We start from the raw sequence: 25552 nt of genomic DNA on the forward strand, positions 1-25552 counted from the left end.
CAGTAACTTGGCCCAAGGCCACACAGCCCAAAAGTGGCAGAGGCAGCATTGGAACCCAGGCAGCCTGGCTCTGGAGCCCAGGTTCCATATAGATTACTAGAGCTGGAGCTTAGCATAATGCTGGCACAGAGCAAGCAGCACAAAACTCCAAGGATTTGATGGGTGGGTGGGTCCCTGGAATGAGACTGTCTAGATGAGAAGGAGTTCGAGGGACAGGCAGTTTATTTAATCCTCCTTGGAGAGTTTCGCCTGCACAGCAGCAGATCCAAAGGTCAGAAAGAAGCATCAGGCACCAAATGACACAGGCAACAACAGCTGCCATGGGTTAGGTGCCAGACACTGTGCTAAATGCTGTCTAGACATGAGTTCAGATTTCTCTTCCAATAATCCTGTGACGTCCTATTACTGTGTCCATTTAACAGATCAGGGAACTGGGGCTCAGAAGGCAACCTGACCAAGTCCCAGAGCTGGATGATGCTTAGAGAGGATATCTGAACAGGTCCAGCCAGAATACCCACTGCATAACTGTCTTTGCCACCTGAAATCCTCCTCCCAAAAGCCTCATCTGCCGGCAAGGAATCAACTGAAGCAGAGAGAGCTTTGTGCCCCCTTTGTACAACAGAAGGGTATAAACGAAAAGGTCCTTGTGACAGCCTCCCTGCACACGAGAAGGAGAGCAGGACACCTGGTGACAGCCCTCCCTTTATGCTCAGCATGAGGGGGTTTCCCAGGAATGTTCCAGAGAGCAAACAAGGCCTCTCACCTCCCCTCTGACCTCCATGCTCCTGTCTGTCTCCTCTAAATGGACACGCCTGCTGTGCCATCCCCTCCACTCTTGGAGTGGGCAGTCGGCAGTCACTGTACCAGCGTTTACTGAGTTCCTGCTAAGTGCCAGCACTGTGCAGAGTGGTTTATCTTTATTTAACCCTGACCAAAAACATGGGGTAGGTACCATTATTGTCCCCCTTTTAGGTATAAGGAAACTGGGGCACAGAAGAGTTCAATAACTTGCCACATTCACCCTACCAGGAGGTGATGGAGTCTGGATTGGACATCAAGACCACACAGACTCGAGGATAACCTCCCACAAGTCACCTAACTTCCCTGAACTTCGGTCTCCTCACCGGTCATGTGGGGCTAGCAGGGGTTATTTTGTAAAGACAAAAAGTAACATGTGCCCCTTATTCATTCAACAAGTATTTATGGGGCATCTAGTATGTGCCAGGCACTGAGGCAGTATCTGCAAATAAAACCGAAAAAGCCATCCTATCCCGGGGCATGCACACTCCAGGAGGGAGGCTAGTTCAGTTAACTGCAGAGTAACCCACTGGTTAGGTGTTATTACTGTACCCATTTCACAGGCAGAGAGAAGGGGTCTCAAAAGCATCTTATCCCCACCTCCTTTCATCCTTGTAGGAAAAAGTGGGACCTGGGTTAGACATCAGGTCCAGTCTCTGGAGTTTGACTTCTAGGGTTCAACTCCTGCTGTTTCCATCTAATTGCTGTGGCAAGGTACTTAACCTGTCTGAGGACACATCTCCTCATGAGTAAAATGGGGCCAAGAGATCTTATCTCAGGAAATTATCCCCAGGAAATAACAACATCTCACATTTAGGAAGTGTTTCCTGGGTCCCCAGCACACAGAAGGCTCACAGAAATCCTTTGGGGGACATCCTATGTTTAACTCTTCTTTTACCGAGGTGGAAACTGGAGCCCAGAGAGGGCATGTAACTTGCCCAGAGGCGCACAGCGCATAAACTGCGATTCCAAAGCCGGAGATCCGAACCTCGTGGCTGCGCAGAGAAAAGCTCACCCGAGGGTCAGACACAGTTGGGTGAGCGCCCGTTAAATGGGTGCGATTATTTTTCCCTCCCTGCGGCTGCGGAGCCCGCTGAATGGGGGCGACAGATTGTGTGCGCTCCTCGGAAGCTTTCCACCAGGAGGTCAGCGCGCGCCACCCGGAGCTGGAGCCGCCACCCCGAACGCCCTACTCCCAGATTCCCTCCCAGGGTGGATCTCCTCGCATTTCTCGTACCCCAGCTCCGTCCGCTCCCCCAGCCACCGGTGCCACCTCTGGCCACCCTGCTGCCAAACACCCTGAGGACAACCCTACTGAAGTGCCCCCTTCTTCCCATCGATCCCCTATCGGAGCCGGGGAGGGGGCCCCGCAAGTTGCCCTGTCTCGGTGGATACCTGAAAAGTCTGTCCCAGCGCCGGCCCCAGAACCTGGTGAACAGCGTCACCTCCCAGCAGCTGTCACGCGTCCCCTGTGCTTGGCGCTCCCGTAGACCCCGCCCTGTCGGCTCACCCGCAGGGTCAGGGCACGTTGGCGACCCCGGCCTGGGGCAGCCCCGTAGGCTGCATGTCCTGGCACCAGAGTTGGACTTCCTGCCTGGAAAGCTGATCGTTTTCTTCTTGGAATCAAGCCAAGTTCCTGTGAGAGCGGGTTTGTACACCTGTTGGCATTGGAGACCTCTATTCACTGCCCTGGGGCTGCGTTCATTCTTGCCTTCCATCCAGCGAATCTTACCAAGCGCCCACCAGATGCCAGGTGCCAGCTGGGGTACTGCTGGGTCCCAGAGGACCTGGAGGGCCACGGGGTAGGGCTGCGCTCTCCAAGCGTTGGCCACTAGCCAGACATGGTTATGAAGCACTTGAAACAGTGCCTCTAAGGAACTGAGGTGTTTTTACAACATAAGACCAAAAGAGAATTTTCTAAAAACCTCATTTACATGTTCTAAATGGATTGCATGTTAAAATGGTAATATTTTGGATATAGTTTGTTAAATGAAATATATGGCTAAAATGAATTTCACCTGTTTCTCTTTTTCTAAAATACAGCTACTAGACAATTTAAAACCATGTCTCTTACTATACTTCTATTGCAGGGGTGGGCAAACTTTTGATACAGAAGAGCCAATCCTGTCCCTCACAACAATTTAAAAATTATTCGAGAGCCATAAATATATTTTTACATAATCACCGTTATGTGAATAATATCCTTTAACAATTTTTTAAATGAAACAATGGTAGTTTTATCTTTATTTTTCAATTTGACTTCGGAGCCACATGTACGTCCCCAAAGAGCCGCAGGTGGCTCGCGAGCCGCAGTTTGCCGACCCCGGCTCTATTGGATAGTGTTGGTCTTGGGCAGGAACTCATAGGGTGTTCCCAAATGCCTCTCCCAGTTCTCCATTCTAGGATTTATTCAGCCCTTCCTTACTGCCTTCGGAAAATACCTGGAGAAGACCTATTATGCACCAGCCATGGCACTAGTGTTAGTTCAAAAACTGGAGCTTCTCTGGTGAAATCTGAAACCGCCCCCACCCCCAACATGGAGGGCAAGATGAGAGCGAAGAAAGAGACAAACTGCTCCGTTCAGATGGGTAGGCGGCAGGATTACCAATCAAGGGAACTTACTTACGAGCCCACAAGAGGAGAAGCTCTCCACACCCACAGGCCAGAATCTTGACGTTTCTACAGAGGCCCTAGCTGGGTTCAGTCACGTGTGCCGTCCAGGTGGTCTCCACAGCACACTGCTCTCTTAAGGCTGCATCCTTGAAACCACTCTTGGTGCGGGTGGAACTTTCATTCCAAGGACAGAGGAGGAAGTGAGGAGACGCCGTGTGACCGGGTCTGGCTCTCCTGACAACTGGCAATGGGATTGCTAGGGCCCAGCTCTCTGGTCCGCTGGCGCTCACATCCTCTCAATGACTTTCCCCAACAGCTAGACACTGAGGCCATAGAGTGGCAGATACTGCCCTTCACGTCATAGAGCTGATAGGTCAGGTGAGAGAGGGCTATTAAATAAAGTTTATGGTGACTAACGTCAACAAAAGGTTACTGCCATCAATATAATGCCAACAGGAGTCCCAAGTCTGGGGCGTGGTAAAAGGTAAAACTTTTTTCAGGTAAACAGTTTGCGAATGGGAAACGCACCCTCTGTTAGAAACCAAAAGTGAGCTCCTAGAGAGAAAGACAGGGTGCTTTTTGTAGAGAAAGTTCCTGCCCTGGTTCCTGATTGGTCCATTTTTATGCAAATTAGGACTCCAAATATGCACAGTCTGGTCCAAATAGCTGACTGGTTGGGTTCTTATGTTCTGATTGGCCGTTGTGGAGCTGCTCTGATTGGTCAGTATAGATGCAAATGATTAGATGGGGCCGGTCTCAGTTCAGTGTTTGGAAGGTGATACCAGAAACTCCCTGAGTTCAGCTCAGTCTGGCTTTTCCCTGGAATGCAGAGTGTATGGGAAGCTTCTGTCAGCAATGACTGCTAGACTCTAGTTATAAATGTGTGTCCAGTTAACCACAAGGAGTCCTTCTTGGCAGATATACTCCTTCTTGAGGTCCATGCTAGAAATGGCAACCTAACGAATAAGGGAAAATATTTGCAAATCATATATCTGATAAACTGTTAATATCCAGAATATATATTTTAAAACTCCTACATCTCAACAACAACAAACAACAAATAACCACATTTTAAAACGGTCAAAGTTTGGGCCGGCGGAGTGGCGCGATGGTTAAGAACTTGCTTGGGATGCCAGAGGGCCCCGGTTCGGATCCCGCATATGAGGGCCAGTGACACTGTCCTCCACAGCTAAGATGCTGAACAACAGCTCAACCTGGAGCTGGGCTGCCATGAGCTGCCGGCTACGGTGTGGGCTGCAGTCCCTGTGGCAGTGGGTTGCCATGGGCTACCGTATGTAGCCAGCAGCCAGCGTGAGCGGCCGTCCAGAAGCCGGCGACTGATCTGCCTCGCCAGAGAAGAGCGCAATGATGGTGCCAACTTGGGCCAGTGAAGCAACATCCTCCACAACTAGATTGAAGAACAAAACGACAGCAACTTGTCTGTTCCCCTTCCCCCAATTCCCCAGCACTGTTCCCATCCCCCCAATTCCCCAATAAAAATCTTTAAAAAAAAAAACGGTCAAAGTTTTTACTGATATATCTCATCAGTCAAAGGAAGCAAAAGAAAAAATAAACAAATGGTACTACATCAAACTAAAAATTTTTTGCACAGCAAAGGAAACCATCAACAAAACAAAAAGACATCCTACTGAATGGGAGAAGATATTCGTCAAACATACATCTGATAAGGGATTAATATCCAAAATTTATAAAAAACTCACACAACTCAGCACCATACAAGCAAAAATCCGATTAACAAATGTGCAGAGGACCTAAATAGACATTTCTCAAAGAGGACATACAGATGGCCAATAGATATACGAAAAGATGCTCAATGTCACTAATCATTAGTGAAATGCAAACAAAAACCACAATGAGATACCACCGCACACCTGTCAGAATGGCTATCATCAATAAATCAACAAATAAGTGCTGGCGAGGTTGTGGAGAAAAGGGAACCCTCGTGCACTGTTGGTGGGATTGCAAATTGGTGCAATAGATGATTGGATAAAGAAACTGTGGTACATGGAGTATTACTCTGCCATAAGAAAGAATGAAATCTTACCATTTGCAACAACATGGATGGACCTAGAGCAGGGGTCGGCGAACCGCAGCTCGCGAGCCACCTGCGGCTCTTTGGGTACGTACATGTGGCTCTGAAGTCAAATTGAAAATAAAAATAAAACTATCACAGTTTCATTTATAAAACTTTCAAAGGATATTATTCACATAATGGTGATTTCATTTGTTTTATGGCTCTCGAATAATTTTTAAATTGTTGTGAGAGACAGGATTGGCTCTTCCGTCTAAAGTTTGCCGACCCCTGACTTAAAGGGGTCAAATACCATATGATCTCACTTACATGTGGAATCTAAAGAACAGAATAAATGAACAAACAAAACATAAATACAGAGAACAAACTGATGGTTGCTAGATGGTGGGTGGGGGGATTGGGGAGATGGGTGAGAAAGGTGAAGGGATTAGGAAGTACAAATTGGTAGTTACAAACAGGGACGGGAAATACAATATGGGGGATATAGTCAGTAATATTGTAAATCCTATGTATAGAATCAGATGGGTACTAGATTTGTGGGGGGAACACCTCATAAATTATATAAATGCCTAACCATTGTGCTGTACACCTGAAACTAATATAAAATAATATTGAATGTCAACTATAATTTAAAAGCGTATGTATAGTCATGGGATGTAAAGCACAGCATAGGGAATATAGTCAATAGCATTGGAATACCTATGTACAGTGTCAGATGGGTAGTAAATACATTTGTTAGGGTTATCACTTTGTGAGGGGTGTAAATGTCTAATCTCTATGTTGTTTTGTACACCTGACACTAATAATAAAAAAGTCTAGAACACACACACGCACACACACACACACACACACACACACACACACACACAGTACTCAGCCCAATATAACTTGGGACTTCATAATAATCAACCCTTGGATAGTTTATGTTCAGAAAAATAATAAAAACAAGGAAGTATAATAAAGTACATAGACCCTCAAAAAAAATACAAGTAGTCAAAGGACTTGCATAGACATTTCTCCAAAGATGTACAAGTAGCCAAGAAGCACATGAAAAGATACTCACCATCACTAGCCATAAGAGAAATGCAAATCAAAACCATGATGAGATATCACCTCATATCAATTAGGATAGCCACTATTAAAAAAAATAACAACTACAGAAAATAGCAAGTGTTGGAGAGGATGTGGAGAAACGGAAACCCTTGTGCATAGCTAGTGAGAATGGGAAGTGGTGAAACCACTATGAAAATAGTATGTAAGTCCTTAAAAAAGTAAAAACCTAACTTCTGGGTATATATCCAGAAGAATTCAAAGCAGGATCTCAAAGCGATATTTGCATACCCAGGTTCATTGCAGAAATATTCACAGTAGCCAAGAGGTAGAAACAGCCCAAATGTGCATCAACAGATGAACAGATAAAGCAAATGTGGTGTGCACACACAGTGGAACACTATGCAACCTTTAAAAAGAAGGAAGTTCTGAGGTATGCTACAACATGGGTGAGCCTCTAAGACACTATGCTAAGCAAAATAATCCAGTCCCAAGAAGGAAAGTAGTGCTTCATTGCACTCAAATAAAGTGTCTGAGGTTGTCAAAATCACAGAACCAGAAGGTAGAAAAGGCTGGGAGGAAGGGAGAGGGGGAATTTGTGTTTAATGGGTATAGAGTTTCAATTCTGCAAGATGAAAAAAATTCTAAAGATCTGTTGCACAACAATGTGAATGTATTTAACACTACATTTTCAAATGGTGAAGATGGTAAATTTAATGTTTTGTGTTTTATGCAGAGGGAGCAGCCCATGTGAAGACCCCAGGGCAACAGGGCACATGGTGAGCCTTTACTTATTTTATATGGTGTAGTTTTCGCGACATTTCCTGCTTTGGGAATCCATTTGATGATAATGATGACAACAGCCAACATGTACAAAAATTAACTCACTTAGTTAATTACTTAATTAACATAAATGTTAAGTGCAGGGATTCTGAACCAGACTACTTGGGTTCAAATTCCAGCTCTGAGGGGAAAAAAAAATAAAAATTCCAGCTCTGCATGTTCTTACTAGCTTCATAATCTTGAGCAAATTACTTAACCCCGTGCCTCAGTATTCTTATCTGTAAAATGGGGAAAATAACAGGACCTACCCTACGGGGCTCTTGTGAGGATCTACTGAAGTAGCATATAACATGAGCTATATATACAGTGCCTGCCACACCATAAGGGCTATATAAGTGCTTGTTAAATAAAATAAAATGTAACTACATGCCACTAACTGAGCTGATTTACATGCTATCATACATTACAAAATAGTAAAAAATTCCCCCCATCCCTGTAAAACATACCCTTTTGCAAATGTAACCTTGCAGAATCGGAATCCATCTCCCCACGTAAAAGAAGGGTGCTTCCCAAACCAGCAAGACTAAAATTGATCCCTAGGAGGTCCCCCCTCTAGCCTGTTCCTCCCACAATCTCCCCTCTCAGGAAGTGGCAGCTCCCACCTTCTCCAGGTCAGAAAGCTTGCAGAAGTCAATGTCTCTTCTATTTTGACTCCTCACATTCGCTCTGTCAGCAAATCCGGGTCATGCCCAGGATCTGACCACTTCTCACTGTATCCGCTGCCACCTCCCTGGTCCAGGCCACCATTATCTCCTGATTAGTGCATTAGGGACCTCTTCTCGATCTCCCTGCATCCATCTTTGTCCCTCCACAGTTTATTCTCAAGGCACAATCAGATCCTGCCCCTCCTCTGCTCAAGCCCCTTCAGTGGCTCCCACCGGACCCCGAGGCAAAGCCAAAAGCCCTACCATGGCCTGTGAGGCCTTCCTGCTCTGGCCCATGGCCCCTTTGACTTCCTCCCCTGCTATTCCCCACCTTCCCCACCTTTCTCACTCAGCTTCACCACAGTGGCCTTTCTTTTGCAGAGCACTTCAGCACAGCCCTGCCTCTGCCTCTGCCTGGAGCAACACTGCCTCAGAAATCTACATAAGCCACTCCCTACTCTCTTTGTGTCAGACTCAGGTAGCCATAGCTGCTTCCTTATCACTCTAGTTACATCTGCATATCGCCCCTGGCTGAAGACATCTCCTGACACTTTGCAAAGCGTATGTGAGAGATGGCACCTGCACAACTCTGTGAGAGGGACATGAGTGAAGAGTCACTCTCTCCCCAGACCACAATTTTTGATGGAGAAACAGTGAAAACCAGGGGATTTGCTTAGGACCAACTTACTCAGCATAAAAATACTGATCCAACTCTGGCTCCAGTCCAGGTGTCCTTATCTCAAGCAGAAAGGCTACTTATGCAATGGTTAGGCATGCAAGCTGTGGCGTTTGGACAACCAAGACTGAAACTTGTCTCTGCCACTCCTTAGCTGTGTGACGTTGGGAAAGTTGCTAGCCCTCTCTGTGTCTCCATTTTCTCAATCATCAAACAGGGAAAATAATAGTTCCTGCCTTATAGGGTTGTTCTGAAGGTTGAATGAGATGAGATCTGGAATGTCATGATTAGCCGGTTTTAAAAAATACTTAAAAAAAAAAAGTAAGCATGTTACTTTGTGTTCATTCAAGCCCTTTTTTTGAGTGGCCCCCAACTGTGCCCAAATGTCTTCAGCTAACCTAATGGGTAGGACTGAAAAGTATGACGCCATCTATTATAAAGGTGGCAAAACTAAGGCTGTTGGTCACAAAAGGGATTTGACTCGGTGTCTTTGGAAACAAGACCGGCTGTGACAATCCCATAGCAACCAGAAAGCAGGCTCCCCCAGAGCGGAGCTGTTGCCACCCTCTGGGGCACTCATTACGTCCAAGACACAATTTTGTTCTGCCATCCCTTGAGAGGGTGGTGTTTACGCATTGCAGGGATGCTTGCAATGAATACACAGATAGCCCCTGAGCTTCTGGTAGCCTCAGCTAAGCTCAGCCCAAGGGCTGCTGCAATCCACGCCCGCCAGCTCACCAGCGCCCCCTTGTGGGAAGTCCCAAAGTCTGCCCCGTGGCTGCAGGGAAGGCAGCTCACCCAGACTAAATGCCTCAGGCAGGGAGTCTGGGGGATGTTACTTTTTATTCTTGTTTCTGTGTCACTGGGAACAAGCATATGTTAGACGTACTTCTGTAAAGGTGAACAAGCATTATTATTTCTTAAGTTCAAAACCCATTTAAAATTGAGCGAGCTCCCAGGTGACGGAGTAGATAAAGGCTGTACTCACCTCCTCCAGGGAACACATTAAGATGACAACTAAACAGTACAACAGTCGACCTGGAGACCATCTGAAGTCTAGCTGAACAGAAGTTTTATAACTAAGGATATAAAGAAGCCGCCTTGAGGCTGGTAGGAGGGGCGGGGATGCGGAATGGGCCCCAAATCTTCCTGAGGCGGTTGAAAATAGGAAAAGCTCAACCACGAGTGTAGAGGTTCCCACCTGAAGGAGCAAGGGACCTCAGCCTCACACCAGGCTCCCCAGCCCGATTACTGGTATCTGGAAGAGGAGCCCCCAAAACATCTGGCTGTGAAAAACAGTGAGGATTTAAATAGACAGGGTGGGATAAATGGTTGCAGGAAACCCAGACGCCCTCTTAAAGGGCCCGTACAGACTCACTTGGTCACAGGCACTCACCCTGGGCTCCAGTGGAGGGGCAGTGTGACTCAGGGGACATCGGAAACCTACGGGGAACTGAGGTGTTTGGCTTCAAGGCAAAGGGTGGAGCACAGTCGCCATTTTCCCTGTGAGTAGCTCTAGTCCCCGGCAGCCGGGCGCCATCTTTCCTGTGTTGAACCCGCCCCCTACGCTTACGGCCAAATCGGAACCTGATTGGTCTGGAGAGTTCTGTACTCCCTGCTGACGCACTGAGACCCCGCCTCGCGGAGTTCCCCGTCGCTGGCGGCGCTTTCTCCTGAGAAGCCAGACCGGCCCAACAACATTGCGGTTTCTCTTGGGCAGCTCTCTGGGGTCTGCAGGCCCCAGGCGGGCAGCGGCTGGGCTCGGCGTGCTCTGAGGCTTCTGCTGAGTAGCTCCAGGCTCTGCACTGGCACCAAACCAGAATGTACATTAACCTGGTGACGAACACTCCTCCGACTGTGAGATCCCACCTCACTCAACTCGCAAACCGTAAGAGGCGTTATCAGCGGCTGTGCCTACGGGAGCTGGCGGGCAGCAGTAGGGCCTCCGTTCACAGCGTGGACTCTCCCAAGTGAATTCAGGTGTACTGCAGGCAGCATCCAATTGCAGATTGCTTTGCAGTGCCTACCACATAGTCCCCGACTGGTCACAGGCAGTGGGTGACCTGGGCCTGCACCGGAGCCCCTCACAAGAGGCCCCAGAACCAACGTACCTGGAGGTCGGCTTCAGACCACAGCAGAGTACTGTTCAATTAGCCCCACAAGTGGCACATCCAAAGGATGGTCTCAGCAGGCAGCAGAGTCCGCAGGGCTGAATCCCGTTCCACAGGGTAAGTCCCCTGTTCCCTCCCCTCCTGCCCCACCCCCCCAGCAGCTGTGGATATAACTAAAACCCACAGCCATCAATCTGAGGGTCAACTATAACAGGAGGGCACACACAACCCACACAAGGGTCACATCTGAAGCACTTGGCGCATGTGACCAGGGAGACTGTGCCACTGGGCCCCACAGGGTACCTACTACAGAAGCTCACCCGGCCAAGATGGGGAGACATAGCACATCTACCTAATACATAGAAACAAATGGAGTTTGGTTCTTGGCTCAGGTCATTAGAACAGTTTTCCACCTGCTTTTGTGTCTGCTTGGATCATGGAAGGTGGGTAACAGGATGTTTATTGTGGGGGATGAGACCAATCAGCTTATTGCTAGAGGGCAACCTGGCTTTCACCCTTGAATAAAAAGCCAGCAGCATCCCGTATTCATGGCGACTACTAAACCATCTCCCCTCAGTTCCAAAATGCCCTCTAGGGGGCAGTATCACCCCAGGTTGAACACCACTGCTCTAATCCATTCATTTTGCAAATATGAAACCAGAGGACTCCATGGGTAAAATGACTTGTCTGCGATCACTCGGCCAAACCAGCAGGACTAGATTATTATTATCAGTGATACAATGATAGAAATGATATGATCCATGTTTTTGTGTTTTTCGATTAAGAGTTTGATCTAAGAGGAAACATATGAATAGAGAACAGGTGTCCTATAATATGTTTGAAAAGAATACCTCTCGTTTCTCAGTTGTGAGTGCTGTGACCGCTGGCTGGGCAAGGGAAGCTTGGACAAAGCAGGGGGACAGGAGGCACTCCTTGCTTTGGCTGTGGCAATGGTGCTTGGGTTAGGTGATCGCTGTGGGGGAAGAAGGGAGGAGGGAGATTTCACTCGGCTCCTCTTTTAGAGAAAAGCGTGGTGCTTTTTTCTACAAAAATGGGGATTGAAGGTTCCTACTGTCTTCTTAGGGACGGTGAAAGTTAAGCGAGGTAATGCGATGGCAAGGATGTGATACAGATGAAGTCCTCAGTAAGTGGTAGCTGTTGTTATCGCCCTAATAATTAAAAGAAAGCCCTCAACCAAGCTTGTGTCCTAGTGTGGGGAATACTGTAGCCAAAGCAAAACTGTAAAAATAAAGGGCTAGACATGAGAAAGCCCATAGGGGGCCCTGTGGCAAGACATGGGCCTCCTCTTGAAATAAAGCAGTAAATGGAATCAAGGATTCCTTTTTTGTTTTTTTGTTTTTTTTGTAGAGGGCAGTGTCACTGGCCCTCATATGTGGGATCCGAACTGGGGCCCTCTGGCATCCCAAGCCAGTTCTTAACCATCGCGCCACTCAGCCAGCCCAAGGATTCCTTGTTTGGTTCCTAACCATCCTTCGGTCTGAATTTCTGTGGATCTGGCTGCCAGCCTCCTTCCTCTTCTACTTCCTTTAGGCAGGAGATATTTGTGACCTTTTCCCCATGAACCACCCCATTCCTATTCTTGTAAAATTAGTCCTCTCTCGGAAGGGAGGAGCCTCCTTCAGGAGCCTGGGCTGGGGGAATCTGAGGCTTTGCCTGGACAGGTGTCAAGTGCCTGGGGTCCTGAGCTTTCTCTCCAGGGTCACTGACCAGTCACCACCGCTTCCACCCCATTCCATCTATCATTTGTAAAGGAAATTGGTTCCATCTATCATCTTCCAGATCTGTGGGGGTGGAACTGGGGGCGGGGAGGTGGCGTGTGGTGCGGAAGGGAAAAGGGAGGCATTGTCTTAGGATAGAAATAGCTACCGTTTATTCACACTTCTCTGTGCCACAGACTTTAAAGGTAACTTAAAAAATTTTGAACAAAAAAGGATAACCAGGAAAGACCCCCCACTCGTGTTCTGAGATATATTATGCCTTTACAAATATACATGTATTCTTGTTTTTTCTTTACCCAAATGGTAGCTTACCTAGTACACTTCTGCACCTTGCTTTTTTCACTTAATTATATACTTCTATAGCTAGGCCTTTCTATATGTCTACATACAGAGCTATATAATAGTTGGACATCTGTGTCAAAATTTAGTTAACCATTTTAATTTATTTATTTCTATGGAGATTTAGGCTGCTTCCCGTCCTTTGCTATTAAAAACAAAATTGCAAGAAATATCCTTGGTGGGGGCAGCTGGTTAGCTCAGTTGGTTAGAGCACAGTGCTCATAACACCAAGGTTGCCAGTTCGATCCCCACATGGGCCACTGAGCTGCGCCCTCCACAATTAGATTGAAAACAACTACTTGACTTGGAGCTGATGGGTCCTGGAAAAACACACTGTTCCCCAATAAAAATAAAAAAAAGATGAAGAAGGAAAGAAATAACCTTGGACAAATGCAATTTCCAGTGTTGCAGAATTTAAAGTTTTTATGTAGTTGAATTTTTCATGCTTTTTGGGCTTCTGGGTTTGGGTCAAACTTAGTAAGGCCTTCCCCTTTCTGATACTTCAAAAACAAAACAAAACACTTTTCTTAAAAAAGTACTTTCATGGTTTTCCTTTTTACATTTATATCTTTGTTTGGATTTTCTTTTGTGTGTGATGTTGACATTCAAATTAGTTTTTATTTTTTGGTGTTCTTTTTCCCCCCAGATGCTCTGCCCAGGCACTTCAGATGGTTATTCTCACCACAGCTGGGAACCTAGCAATAGACCCCCATTTTACAGGTGAGAAAACAGAGGCTCAGGGAGTTTGAGGCATGTGGCCTAACTCACTCAGGGAATAATGGGAAACTCAGTTCCATTTGGAAACCCAGTGACCCCACCCTGAACTACAACACAAACAGCCTTTATTTTGAGCCAGGAAATAATTTTTTTTTTATAAAAAAAAAATAAATAAACGTTCTATTTTGGAATAGCTTTGGAGTTAACAGAAAAATTTTGAGAACAGTACAGAGCGTTTCCATAGACTTAGGTCCCAGTTTCTCTGATTATTACTAGTATCTTACATCAGTGTGGTATATTTCTCACAGTAGAGGAACCACTATCGACACATTATCATTACCTGAAGTCCACACTTCATGAAGGTTTGCTTACGTGTTACCTCTTCCTGTTCTACCTTCCCAACCTGGCTACATGACACTGAAGTGGTCATGTCTCCTTAGGCTCCTCTTGTTTTTGGTGACCTTGACAGTGATGCAGAGCTGATCAGGCGTCCTATAGAGTATCCCTGAGTTGGGGCTTGTCTGGTGTTTTCCTGTGATTGCACTGGGGTTATGGGTTTTGGAGAGAAAGACTCCACAGGTTAAGTATCGTTCTCATGACATCATTTCAAGGGTGCATACCATCAGCATGACTTATCAGTGTGGATGTTGACCTTGAATGTCTGTCTGAAAGTGTTTGCCAGGTTGGATCCCCGGAATGCTACTTGTGTGACCCGCCCTTCCTTTCCCTGCTGTCCACTTTGGAAGGAAGTCACTGCGTGCAGCCCACACTTAAAGAATGGGGATTTATGCTCCACCTCCTGGAAATATCCATGACTGTTATTTGGAATTCTTCTGCACAGGAGATATATCTACACTTCTCCATTTCTGCACTTAATTTGGCAACTGCTTCTATACAAATGTATATGCAGTCACATTTCCTTGTTTGGCATTGATTTATGTTTGGCAATTACTCTCAGTTCTATGTTTTAACTGGTATCTGGATAGATGTACAGAGGCAGAGATGAAACGTGGATGTGGCGCAAACGTTAAAAGACAAACACAGCATGTAGTGAAAACTCTGGCACCTTTCTCACCCAGCCACCCCAGCTCCCCACTTGAGAGGCAGCTTAGGCATTTACAAACATGTACAGATATTTTCTTATTTTTTTTCCTTTTTGTACCCAAGTGGTAATTTACTAGAAACACTTGTTCGCCGTCGTGGTTATTTTTATTATACTTTTTAAAATTTAGTTAAGACCTCTGGGAGGCCGCTGGATGGATCCTCCCTGGATCTCCATCAGCCTATCCCATCCCTGCTCCCGTACGCCCTGGGGCTGGCATCCCACGCGTCTCCGCTGGCACATCCCAGCCGCGCATGCACGCAGCGGGGTGAGCCCATCGTCTGGTCCAGCGCGCGCCCGGCCGGCGTGGGAAGAGCGGTTTAGGCGCCCCGCCCTGGCCTCTGTGACGTGCGCGCCGGAACCTGGAATCCCGGCTCCGGTAGGGAAGGCCGGGAGGCAGCGGCGGCTGCCCGGAGCGGGTCTCCGGCTGCTTCTGCGGGGCGCGCGGCGCAGCCATGAGCGGGTCCAGTGCCAGTGCGCTTCCGTCGGGCAGACCCAGGAGGCGATCCTTCATCCACCCAGGTAGGGCGGCGGGACGGTCCTAGCGGTGGGAGGGCGCACGGCGGTCTCGGGGTGCCAGGAACGTGGCGCGGGCCTACCCCCCTCTCCACCTCTCAGGCTTTGGAGCAAAGTGGATCTTTCTTATTTCTGCTCTCCCTCGTCCTCACCCTATCCAGAGGGCGCGTGTCCTACCAAAGGGGCGCTAGAATGGGAGTCGGGCGTGGTGGCTTTGCCTTCCAGTTGCTGGCTGAGGGATCCCGGGCTAGTCTCTGAATAGCCTCACCTGTTAAAGGAAAAGATTGTGATCCCCGCCAGGCCTACCATTCCGGTACGAGGTACCCGACACCCAAACATTTCAGGGTTTACAATTAGATAGACTTGAAACCGAATTCTGCCTCAGCTCTTCGTTGCTGTGTGATCTTTGGTAAGTGGCTTGCCTTCTCTGAGCCTCAGATTCTTCAGCAGTAAAATGGGAATAGGACGCTGGTGGGATTAGCTGAGAGTAAGACGTGTGAAGTGCCTAGCACCGTGCCTGGTACATAGAAAGGCACACTAAATGGTAGCCAAGCAAACATGATTTTTTTTTCTTTTTTATTCGGTAAAAGTTGTGTCCTGCTTTGTGAATTTTCACAAAATTATGTACAACCGCCACCCAGTCAAGATAGAAAGGATGGGCATCTTTGTGTTAGCATTTGTATCTTACATTTGCCCTTAACAAAACACAAGACCCTACTGTAAGTTTTACGTGCAGTGTTTCCTCTATTTCAATTTGAAAATATTGTTTTATTTACAATAAAACACGAGTGTAGACTTGGGCATCAGGCCCTTCCGACTGGATTGCTTTCAGCATCTAGAAGAAAAAACGACATCTAGAAGGGTCCCAAACCCTGGGAACTTGCTCAGGAATCAGAACTTAGAGCGGATTCGGTGATAATTCTTTTCTAGCTCGTTATTAATACCGCTGGCATCAGCTCAATTTCAGCCTTTCAGGAATGGCCGTTCAAGGATTTTTCTAGTTGGCTTCTATTTATCTTCCTCTTATTTTAGCACAGTCCATCGCATTTAAGATGCCAGCTCTGGTTTCCCCAACTAGAGGGCGTGAGATTCATCTTTCTTGGATCTTTACTGGGGGTTTAAGGAGACTCTCGAAGCATCTTCTTAGGAGTATTGTAACTGGCCCCTCTAAGGCCTCCTCCATCCATCTAATGTGTAATGACCTTGTACCCACCAGCATGGGTGGGAGGCTCCAAAGGGATGTGTTTGTAACTTTGTAGCACTTTGTAAATGGCTGTCTCCCTTCTGGGCATGATGGGAGGACAGTTGGAAGTGGGCAGGAGACAAAGGGGATCTGGTTTACACAATGGGCAGTGTGCTTCCTAAGTGATAAAACAGACCGCATCACTCAGTGTCTTCATTGAAACTTTCCAGCGGCGTCCCACTACTCTGAGAATAAACTCCAGGCTTTTCTATGGTGGCCAACAAGGCCTGGCTGGTGACTGGACCCCAGCCCCCACTGCAGGCTCTCGTCACCGATGTCCCTCCCTTAACCTGTCGTGCTCCAGCTCCACGGGCTGCCTTCGCATCCCTCCAACATATCAAGGTTGTCGCTGCCTTTGCATCTGCTGTTCCCTTTTCCTGGACTACCTTTCTCTTTGCTCTTCATGTTGCAGCCTCTTCCTCCGCTTGTCAGGCCTCTGCCCGAATGTCACCTCGAGAGGCAGATCTCTTGCTTATTCCTTCCAAGCATTTATCGCCACCTGAAGTTGTCTAGTGCAGCAGTTCTCAACCTTCCTAATGCCGCGACCCCTTAATACAGTTCCTCATGTTGTGGTGACCCCCAACCATAAAATTATTTTCGTTGCTACTCTGTAACTGTAATTTTGCTACTGTTATGAATCGTCATGTAAATATCTTTTTGTTTTCCGATGGTCTTAGGCGACCCCTGTGAAAGGGTCGTTGGACCCCCAAAGGGGTCGCGACCCACAGGTTGAGAACCGCTGGTCTAGTTTGATTGTTTTCTTGCTTCTTAGCTGTCTCTCCTTCTAGAATGTGGGTGCTTTGTCTTGTTCCCCTAGGAGCTAGAACAGTGTCTGGCACATAGTAGATGCTAAATATGTGATGAAGGAAAGAAGGAAGGAAAGGAGAGAGCGAGGGAGGGAGGGAGAGAAATCGCAGCCACGCTGGCAGCTGTAGTGTAGCGGCTGCGAGTCTAGACTCTGGATTCCCAGATGCGATGCTCACTTTCCCGTTGACTGGCTTTGTCCTTGGGCAAGGCACGTCGTATCAGCGTGGTGCCTCCGTTTCCTTAGGTATTAAGTGGAGACAATGATAGTACCTACGTAAGGGGGTTATTTATAAGGATCAAGAGAGTTCATTTATATAAAGACCTGTTTGTATGGGTTATCTATACTGTGTAACGAATTACCCCCAAAACTTAATGGCTTAGAACAAGACTACTCACTTATTATCTTACAACTTCTGATGGTCGGGACTTTGGGAGTGACCTGTATAGCGGTTCTGGCTCGGAGTTTGTCATGAGATTGCGGTCCTGGTGTCAGCCAGGGAGGCAGTCAGTCATCTGAAGGGCGTGCCTGGGGCCGGAAGGTCCCTTCCAAGATGACTTGCTCCCACGGATGGTGAGTTGACCCTGGCTGTGGGCAGCAGGCCTCAGTTCCTCTCCACATGGACCTCCCAGGGGGCGGCTGAGTGTCCTTGTGACATGACGGGTGCCTGCCCCCAGAGCAGATGACCCAAGAGAGAGGGAAGCAGAAGCCGTCATGTCTTTTATGATCTGGTGTCGGAAACCACACTGCGGTATTTCTGCAGTATGTCATTCGTCCATGGGTCAGCCCTGAATTCAGTGTGGAAGGGGCCTGTGTGAAGGTGTGAATGTCAGGATATTGGGGGCAGAGGATAAGTGGGGGCAGTCTTGAATGCTGGCTCCCGTGGGACCATGGGGGTGTGAACTGTTGTTATTGGTGTCTGTGGCTCCCCTACTCGGCAGGGGCGGAGCCTGTTTGGCTTCCCATTGGGTCCCCATGCTTAGCACAGTGCTTGCCGCATAGCAGGCCTCCGGGGAATATTATATTAGTTGAGGGATGCCGTTCATCATTTGGTCCCTCTCTTAGCTCCCATATTACCCCCTACACCTGCCTGAAGGCCTCCATGTTGCTTCTTGAGCTTGAGAAGTTCCTTCTGTTCCATCACGGGAGCCATGACTTGACTTCCCTAGAAGGAATATACGCCTCTTCGTTCCACCTGGTGTCACCTCCTCCTGGAAGCATTCCCTGATTACCCCTCCTCCTACAGGCTGGACTCTAGGACCCTTCTCCATGCCCACACAGCCCCCTGGCCATGCCCTTTCAAAGCACCCATTGAACTGTATTCTCGCTTTTCTTGAGTTGTGATTTTTTTTTTTTTAAGATTTTTATTGGGGAATTGGGGGATGGGAACAGTGCTGGGGAATTGGGGGAAGGGGAACAGACAAGTTGCTGTCGTTTTGTTCTTCAGTCTAGTTGTGGAGGACGTTGCTTCACTGGCCCAAGTTGGCACCATCATTGCGCTCTTCCCAGGCGAGGCACATCAGTCGCCGGCTTCTGGATGGCTGCTCACTGCGGCTGCTGGCCGCTCACGCTGGCTGCTGGCTACATACGGTAGCCCATGGCAACCCACTGCCACAGGGGCTGCAGCCCACGGTGCCGCCGGCGACTCAAAGTAGCCCAGCTCCAGGTTGAGCTGTTGTTCAGCATCTTAGCTGTGGAGGGCAGTGTCACTGGCCCTCATATGTGGGATCCGAACCGGGGCCCTCTGGCGTCCCAAGCCAGTTCTTAACCATCGCGCCACTCGGCCGGCCCGAGTTGTGATGTTTTTGAGAGCAGGGATTTTGGAATTGAACAAACTGGGGTTCAGACCCCAACGTGGCCTCTTATAAACTGTGCGGCCTTGAGCAAGTGATTTCCTCTTCGCAGCCTCGGTTTCCCCATCTATTAGGTGGAGGTTCTGATAGGAGTAGAAGGTGGAGGACCACCTGGTCCCAGGGCCTCCGGAGAGGATTGTCGCCTGAGCCGGTCCCTGCCTCCACGCCTGCTGCTCCCCCCCTGCTCTCCCAGACCCCAGCAACCAGCGCGTTTCTCCCCGAATCTCCCTCCTCAGGGCTTTGCAGTCGCTGTTCCCTCTGCCTGACACACCTTTCCCTGCACTTCCTGCGGCCAGCTCCCCTTGCCAAGAGGCAAAGACCCTGTCCCCAGGAGACATTTCGTGCCCCCGGGCACCTCAGCCCCACAATGCCTGGCGCGTTCAGTGTTTGTTGAATGGGTTGACTCTTCATGGCTTTTCCCCCTTTGCCAAATGTTTTGATATTCCAGTCACCAAGTACTGTACTTCATACCAGCTCATCTTCAACTAGCCTGCGTCAGGGACCTTTCTTCTTCTTTTTTTTTTTAAACTTAATTGTTTCTACCTTTTGGCTATTGTGAGCGTGGCTGTGAACATGTAGGTACAAGTTTTTGTTTAAACATCTGTTTTCAGGCATATACCTAGGAGTAGAATTGCTGGGTGATATGTTTATTCTGTGCTTAACTTTCTGAGGAATTGCCAAACTCAGAGACTCATGACCCTTCTGTGGGGGGTGACTGAGATTATGACCCTATTTTTTACCCCATTGTTAGTAGGGGAACTGAAGTGACTCAACCAGGATGGCCAGAGTGCCATTCTGTGGTGACCAGGCAGCCCTGATGCCTGTGTGGTGACACAGAGCCACTGACCTCTCCTCTGTCCTCCTCAAGGGGCACTGCTCTTGGGGGGGTGGGGACCTAGAGGGCCCTGATGTGACCGTATTTGGATCGACCCCACCTGCCAGGTGGGACTTGGTCTGGGCCTTTGGAGCAGGGAACACCCGGAAGGGTGAAGGAATAAAACCAAATAGCCCCTTTAAACTCCTCCTGTGAGGGGACTTGGACCTGTTTTAGTTTTATTTTTTTTAAAGTAAATGAATGGAGTCTCTGGCCGTACTGTTCATGGAGCTGCCTGGCCTAGGGGTGAATCCCAACTTGGCCAGTGATCAGCTGTGTGACTTTGAGCAAGGCCTGTACCCTCTCTGAGCCTCCGTTTTCTTACCTGTAGAGTGGGCATAATCATACCGCCTTCTGCTAGGGTCGCTGAGAAGATGGAATGAGATAAGCATGTCAGGACTCGAGCACCACACTTGCAGGTGCTGTGCACCTGAGCGGTAGCTGTAGGTGTCACTATTAATTGGGGCCTTCTCTAGTCCTAATGTTGTTAGATTGGGTGACTGCGTGTGCTGTGTGCCTGTACTTTCTGGAAGTATGCTATTAGATATGGATATAACAACTATTCTTTGGGCTATTGTAGTCCAACAGAGTGTACTAAACTTGAAGACAGGTAACCGTTCAACCTGTGGTGTTTATTTCCCCCTTGTCTGCTAATCTCATGCACCTGGGTCGCTCCTCACCTTTCAAGGTCTCCCAGGAGTGAGGGATCTTCTGCAGGTCTGGACCCAGCTGGAGATGACACAGGCCCTTTTCAGGCCGCGGTGGTTCTCTGCTGAGCCAGCCGTCTTACTTATTTTCTCCCCTCTCTCTGGAAGAGGCTGAGCTCTGCCCAGCCACTCAGGCCCTCTGCTGAGCCAGCCGTCTTACTTATTTTCTCCCCTCTCTCTGGAAGAGGCTGAGCTCTGCCCAGCCACTCAGGCCCGGAGGAAGCCCTACACCCCTAGGTGGTTTTTGTTGTTTTTGTTTTTGTTTTAGGAAGAAAGAATGTAGAGGGGGGAAAGGGGGAAATGACTTCTCAGTGCTAGAATCTTTGATGCAAGCTGGTTGCTTTTTAAAGGAGCATTATTTGGGTGTGGGACCCACCCAGGGCTTCTGCAGGGCTTTGCCCTCGCCGCACTGGGAGGAGGAGGAAGGGAATTGAGCTCTGAGCCTGACCCGGGCACCCGTTGTGGGGTCTAGTGGTGAAGGAGGCAGGCCAGAGACATGCTTTCAGGAAGCTTCTAGTCGGGCAGGGGAGACACTCACTAAAGAGGTAAAGATGGAAACGGGGTAACCAGAACTGCTGAGCAGCAAATAAGCAGATGATGGCACAGAGAGGGAGGCAGGGGGACCTGATAGAAAGGAATCAGTGTAGGTGGCTTAAGAAGTGCAGGTGGATGTGGCCTTCAGATGGGCGTACAGGCAGAGCAAAGGGCTGGAGGTGGCAATGACCTTGGTGTGTTAGAGGAGTCCCCGGGCTGGAGCTTAGAGGAGGAGATGGGGTGAGGTCAGGCAAGCAGGAGCCAGTTCCTGAGGACCTGGTAGGCCTGAGGCAGCTGTTTGATTTTGGACTTGAGTGTGTAACTTTCTTGAGTGCCTCACAGCAGCTCAGTGAAGTTGGTGTTGTAGGCCCATTGTAGCCCTGTGGAAACTGAGGCCCTGAGAAGTTAACTGGTCAGGCTCCTGAAACACAAGGCCTTGAATGTTGTGATTCTAGAGCCAGCGTGTCCACATAGTCATTGGACAAATGTTTATTGAGCACCTGTCACGTGCCCGGCCCCGTGGACCTTGGCTCGGCCTGGGCAAAGTGCTTATCTCCTATGGACTTTCCATGGTGCAAAATCAGGGTGCTCCATGAAGCCTTGGGGAGAATCACAGGAAATAAGTGTGTAAAGAGCTTGGCATAATCACGGCACCTGGTAAATGCTGGTTGTCATGAATGTCACTTCCAGGAGCTTTGAGAATCTCCTCTGGAGAGGTCCTGCCCAGGAGGCTAAACACTCCACTTAAGGAGTGGCTTGGTCCGTAGGAAGAAGGATCCCCCACTGGAAATAAATATAAACCCTCGTGTCCATTGAGTTCATCAGTAAATAACTAGAGTCAGCTACTAGTCAGCAATAATAACTAGAGCCAGTTTATCAGTAAATACGCGTGTGTAGCTCAGTGTGCCAGGCGTTGCTCTAAGGTAGGGATCTGCAAAGCACAGACCCCCAGCCAAAGCCAGGCTGCCACCTATTTTTTTTTTTTTTACTTTTATTAGCATTTATTTGATGTTGCATTTACTCCCGGGCCATAAGTTTTTGTTTCTTCAGTTTCTTCTGGGAGATCTTTTTCTTCTGTGCAACTGCCACCTATTTTTATAAAGAAATATTGTCTTGTTAGAACACAGCCATGCCTGTTTATTTATGGATCACGGTTGCTTTCCTGCTACAAAGCAGTTGTGACAGAGACCGTGTGATGAATAGTATTTACTCTCTGGCCCGTTACAGAAAAGGTTTGCTGCCCTGTTTTGTAAGCGCTTGACTGACCTATCATAGGCGTCTAACCCTCAGGATGGCTGTGCAAGGTGGAAACTACGATCCCCATTTCACGTGTGTAAAATCTGAGGCACAGGATGGTCTCGAAACTGGCCAGAAATGCTGTACTCCTGAAACTAATATAAAAGATTATTGAATGACAACTGTAATTGAGAAAAATAAAAATAAGAGTGAAAAAAGAGAAACTTGCTGGGTCCCACAGGTGGCAGGTGGAGCTGGGATGTGAACCCAGGCAGCTGGCTTTGGAGGCTGTGCCCTCAACCACTGTGTGATGTCTCCTCCTCAGACAGACAGAATCACAGTAATGGCCCCAAGGGCAGCCCACCGGGGTGCTCCACTGGCTTGAAGGCCAGGAGACCGGGGTTCTGGGCCCAGTGTGGCTCTGATTACCCAGTGAGTCACAGCTCCAGAAGGCTGTTTGCTCATCTGTTCAGGAAGTCTTGGACCCAGCCAGTCCCCAGGCCCTGCCCAGGTGCCAGGTGCTGTGATTCACGCAGGTCCTCCCAGCCCAGCAGTTCTGAAATCTGACTGACAGGTGAAGGAGGCTCCCAAGGCCCCTGGCTCCTCCCCTCTCAGGCTAGGCGCTGGGCTCCGGTGAATGAGGCCCCGCTACATATCCAAAGCAGGACCCACCAGCCTCATGTGGCTCTGGAAATGTACGGGTAATAAAGTCTGCTGAAACTCAAACTTCATTTCCTCCGTCTCACCAGGCTCATGTCAGTTGCTCAGTAGCCACCTGTGGCTAGTGGTTAGCATAGTAGGCAGTGCAGATAGGGAACAGTCGCGCCATTGTAGACGGCCACTGCAGCCTGACGCACGACGCCCTGGCATGCGGCATAGCCATGCCAACCTGCACAGCTCAAGGACAGAAACAGCCACAAGGCAGGCCAGGGAGACCCTGTTAAAATCTGGCTCAGATCATGTCGTTCCTCTGCTTCAAACCCCTCATGGTTCCCACCTTACCCAGGTAAAAGCCATGGCCTCCCCATGGTCTATAGGACCTGGTGGCCTTGACCCCTGCACTCCCCTCCCTGCTGACTCTCCTCCAGCAGCACTGGCCTCCTTCCTGTTCCTCAGACGGTCTTGCCTCAGGGCCTTTGCACCTGCCCTTCTCCCAGCTAGCGACGTGGTGCTTTCCCTCCCTTCTTTCAAGCTTTGCTCAAACCCATCCCCGCCTTATTTTTCTCCACACACTAATCACAATCTGAAATATATTGTTTTTGCCTGTTGACTGTCTGTCTCCTCCAGCTAGAATGGAAGTCCCATAAAGGAAGGGGAATTTGGATGTCATATTCGGGGCTGTCTTCCAGGCTTAGAACAGTGCTTGGCACACAGCAGTTGCTCATTAAAGTTTTCAAGCGTGTGAGTGAATGCATGAAGGGTGGGTGGATGGGTGGGTGGCATTTTCCAGGGGTTGGGCAGTGAAGGGCCCCTGGCCTCGGAGGTTTCTGAGTACTTGGTGGAGATGCCAGCAGCTTCAACTAGGTTCCCTGAACTGTGACCCTTTGGTAGCTGTGAGCACTGGTCACTCAGGTGTCTCATGTCCAGTTAGCATCCAAAATAAAAACAGTGTCAAACCATAGAATATTAGTAGAAAGAAGTCCAAAAGGCCGTCAATGCCCACATGCCTTTATGAGTAATAACACACGGGGTGGGCATGTGCCATTTGATCATTTCTTGAGAAATAACAAAGCACGCTGCTAATTGGGCTGGTTTGTGTACAGGACCTGAAAAGGGAAGTATATAATATATGCTGAGCATCTCTAAAAGTTTTTTTCAATTGTGCAAAAAAATATATCATCCATCTAGAAAAAAAATAGCGTTAAATACTTAAATTCCTGAAATCTTTTTCTCATTTTTTGGTGCCCCTGCTCTGCTCGTGCGCCTAAGCACATACTTTGGTCTGTCTGGTAGGTGATCCCATGTTGCCTGTATCCCCGGCTTCAAATTCATTCATTCATGATTCATTCATTCAGTGGTGAAAGAGAGAGATGGGTGGGGTCCCTGCCTTCACGGAGGTTGCAGTCTATTGGGGGAGGGAGAAGGTCAGGATAGCACCCAGGTAAACCGCTAGGCAGGAAGGTGGGGTCATGCCGGAGATGTGAACAGTGGGTGGGCACTTAGGAGATGCCTGTTGGCTGAAGGAGTGAGTGACAGCTCCTCAAGGCAGGAAGCAAACCTGCAAACCTTCATCCTCTCGAGTCCCAGCCCCTGGCCCAGAGTCCCATGCAGAGCGGGACGCCATGCTACCAAGCTGATTCCCACAGCAGCTGGCAAGAGGCCATGCCTGGATGCCCTAGAAGGTAGGTCCCTGCTTACCCAGAGTTTCCATGATTCTGTGAGTGGGAAGAAAAACCCTGAAGTGAACCCAGCACCGAATACGGTTGGGCTCGGTTTTTGGCAAGCACTTGAGGGAGGCTGGTGGTGGTTTTAGTACCATTCAGATCATAGTTGGCCTGTGCCCACTTCCTGGGAGCGTCCATGCCCGCTGGTGTACTTCAGAGTATTAAGTATTATTATCCAAAGGGTAGTTCAGAGCATTAGGTGTGGTGATGCATACTGAGTACCTCGAGCAGCCTGGCGCGAGGTGGGTGCTCGGTAAATCCTAGTCTGTATTATTTGTGTTCTTTGTAACTCTGCCCTCGCGATCATGCCGACGAGGTCCATGGTGTCATATCCCCAGTTCCAGAGATGAGAAGCGTGTGACTCAGAGACAGTCATTGTCTTGCGTGGGGTGGCCTGGCTAGTGGGTGACAAGCCAGCCCAGGCTCTGGCGCTTGGTCCCCACGGCTGCTGAATATTCAATAGGTCAGCACTGCTCCATATTCAAAGACCTTTGTTTCGCCTTCATAACAGCTCTTTGTTGCTGTCCCCAGGGAGGAGTGGCCTCCAGCCAGGGCGTGGACCCTCTACCCTCCAGGTCCCCGCCTGCCTCCCCCCCCCCATATTTGCTTAGGGAGCCACCGTTACTAATTGGAAGTGTGTCATATCCTGAGGGAAGTGTAAGGTTGAGTGAGGCTGGCAGGCTTGCACTTGGCGTGTGGCGGTGTGTCATCGGCC

General features: G+C 48.7%; 2 protein-coding genes across 3 annotated transcripts in view; one reads left to right on the plus strand and one right to left on the minus strand.

Annotated features, from left to right (window-relative positions):
* Positions 1–3500, minus strand: part of TMC5 (transmembrane channel like 5) — a 60172-nt gene extending 56672 nt beyond the window's left edge. The window contains exon 1 of one of the 2 annotated variants that reach the window (XM_019666880.1): positions 3425–3500. The gene's annotated coding sequence lies outside the window, so the exon portion shown is untranslated. Of the gene's footprint in view, positions 1–2193; positions 2270–3424 lie in introns of those variants that run through there. The other variant, XM_019666881.1, reaches the window with a different exon arrangement.
* Positions 1896–25552, plus strand: part of TMC7 (transmembrane channel like 7) — a 75239-nt gene continuing 51582 nt past the window's right edge. Inside the window, exons 1-2 of the mRNA XM_019666884.1 lie at positions 1896–2229; positions 2315–2446. Coding sequence (XP_019522429.1) covers positions 1896–2229; positions 2315–2446 — 466 coding nt within the window. The remainder of the gene's footprint in view (positions 2230–2314; positions 2447–25552) is intronic.

This window comes from Hipposideros armiger, unplaced genomic scaffold (assembly GCF_001890085.2).
Source record: "Hipposideros armiger isolate ML-2016 unplaced genomic scaffold, ASM189008v1 scaffold_480, whole genome shotgun sequence".
NCBI lineage: Eukaryota > Metazoa > Chordata > Mammalia > Chiroptera > Hipposideridae > Hipposideros > Hipposideros armiger.